The sequence below is a fragment of the Montipora capricornis genome, chromosome 14 (genome assembly GCF_036669925.1).
Source record: "Montipora capricornis isolate CH-2021 chromosome 14, ASM3666992v2, whole genome shotgun sequence".
Lineage (NCBI taxonomy): Eukaryota > Metazoa > Cnidaria > Anthozoa > Scleractinia > Acroporidae > Montipora > Montipora capricornis.
This window is the reverse complement of record NC_090896.1, coordinates 22,475,943-22,478,442: the sequence shown is the minus strand read 5'-3', so window position 1 is coordinate 22,478,442 and position 2,500 is coordinate 22,475,943. Positions and strand designations below refer to the sequence as shown.

General features: G+C 37.3%; 1 protein-coding gene across 1 annotated transcript in view; it reads left to right on the top strand.

The window, feature by feature from the left end:
* Window positions 1-2,500, top strand: part of LOC138032519 (protein phosphatase 3 catalytic subunit alpha-like) — a 26,445-nt gene that overhangs the window by 362 nt on the left and 23,583 nt on the right. The window contains exons 2-4 of the mRNA XM_068880219.1: window positions 1-176; window positions 297-421; window positions 650-761. The exon at window positions 1-176 is cut by the window's left edge and continues 25 nt beyond it. Coding sequence (XP_068736320.1) covers window positions 1-176; window positions 297-421; window positions 650-761 — 413 coding nt within the window. The remainder of the gene's footprint in view (window positions 177-296; window positions 422-649; window positions 762-2,500) is intronic.

Here is a 2,500-nt window from a genome sequence, read left to right as displayed (position 1 = left end):
ACTTACGTTGGCCGATGTGTTCGATTCAAACGGCAAACCGAGAGCAGATGTCTTGAAGAATCATTTCTTGAAGGAGGGCAGAGTTGACGAAGATGTTGCTTTGAAAATTATAAACTTAGGAACGGAACTGTTACTCCAAGAACCCACTATGCTGGAGGTTGAAGCACCTATAACAGGTATAGGCCAATGCTGATCGTAAATCTGCAGGTATTTGTGCGCAAAGTTTGCGACATGCACAGGTTGTGAGCTAGTGTTTTTGATGAAACTCACCAAGCTCGTGTTCTATTTGCCTGTAGTTTGTGGTGATATACACGGACAGTTCTACGACCTAATAAAGTTATTCGAAGTCGGAGGACCACCAAGTTCTACGAGATATCTTTTTCTTGGTGACTATGTTGACAGAGGATATTTTTCAATTGAGGTAAGTGAACGTACGCGAAAACCTGCTATCGACAGATGTGGACCGGTAAACCCGTGTCTAAGCTAAGAATTGCACTCGTAATCTACTGTCGGTAAATTTACACTCCACTTTGACGCGTCTGTGCTTTTTTGTGTATGTTCATCGCAAATCCTTGACGATTATTGCACAAGTTAGCAATCGACGTTTTAGTGAGAACTTTTTATTTTTCATTTCTATATCTCTTTGCAGTGCGTGTTGTATTTGTGGGCGTTGAAACTACTACATCCTAGCACGCTATTTATGCTTAGAGGAAATCACGAATGTCGCCATTTAACGGAGTATTTTACCTTCAAAACAGAATGTAAGTATCCTTTTTATAGTCCACATTCAATCGAATGATTTTGAAAGCACTGAGTTGGTTTTTTTATACCTAAATGTGGTCTTACCCTGGTACCCGGTTTTGGAAATAAAATTTTATGGTTTTTCGGACAATAGCGATATTTTTCTCGTTCGTTTGGTCTAATTTCGGTATTGATTTACAGTTTGATGACTTTAAATTAAAATAAGACCTTTGAACCTCGCTTTTGAGTCACTTCGTTATTATGGACTCAAGGGTTTTCATGAATAAATGATTTGTTGAACCTTTACAAATTTACATCTGTTTCAGGGAGTAGTGATGGTCATCAATAGTTTTATCCTTTTTCATTAATTGACATTAGACTTAACCTTGAACAATGGAAACATTTCTACTCATCATGCGTTTTTGTCATGGTTACTTGCTGTAGCAATGTTATTCACAAATGAGTGATAATGTTTGATAGTTAACTTAGTTTGTTACATGGTTTTTTTTTTGCTTTTAAGAGCATTGACCAAATCTTCAATCTCCTGTGGTGTCTTGAGCTCTGTTATAACTGACCTACATGTAAACTATGTGTTTTTGTACTGTATTCTTTGGTGTTGTGGAACACTGTATATAACTAAAGTGAAGAAATCATGTTTGTTGAAGTGATTCAGTTCGATTTTGGAATATTACATGTAGTTGAAGTATACTGTAGGTAATTTCTTCAAGCTGACTATAATTAACAATCAATCATCCTACAAGGATCCTTCAAAACTGGAAACCGTATCATATATGTCCCCAAAACAGTGAGCAATATGTAAGATTGCATTAAAACCTGTCTTATTGTAGTAAAGTTTGTTTTATGGAAGCTTAAAAGCAGCAAAGAATATTTTCAGGAGACTTGTTCCCAGACTCCGCGCAGTTAGTGGCCCCTTTCGAGGTGCAGAATACCTTTGACTCTGCTAAGCAGAACTAGACACCTCACAAGTTGAAAGACAACACAAATTGTGTAGATAATAAAATAATACAAGGTTAAGAGCCAAATTCATGTCTTTGTAGATTTTCCTTCGCCAGATTTGCTGTGTCATCTTGCTGATAATAATCAGTGTCATACACAGTAGACTGGTCGGTGTGTGACCCAAGCCGTTGTTGACAACGGCAACAGTGCTCCCTCACATTGCCCACTCCTAAAAACACATTTCCTGGTTGTGCTTTTGATGAAGCTACCAGAATGTACATGGCGTGTCATGTTATATACACTTTTGCTCATCTTTAATTGGTGTTCGTTTCTGCACAAAAAACCACTTAATGCATTTTACTGTTTCTAGAGGGAGCACAGTTGTAAAATACACACCCAGTGATCTTTAAAGCCAAAAGGCACTTGTATGAATAGAAAAGAAACAGTATGATGTTTGTGCAGTCTTTTTTCACAAATTATTTCTATACCTAAATATCTTGCTTTAAATAGTGGAGAACTGTGGCAGAGTGTTGACTGTTCATTGTAACGAAACCCACTGTTTTCACAATCCCTTTTTACACCACCTCTACAGCAATGCAATACATTGTTTTACTATCTGAGACACTTCTTTAATGAGATTCAATGAACCTAGCAGGCTTGTTATCCAATAATCAAGAATTTCTTTTCTCGGGCAATCCTGGTCAAAACCATTGGGACAATACCGGCTTTCCCCCCTCCTCCCATTACAATGTTGATTTTTCATGGTGTCTGTAGTCAACCTTGTAAATAATGTAAATAATCA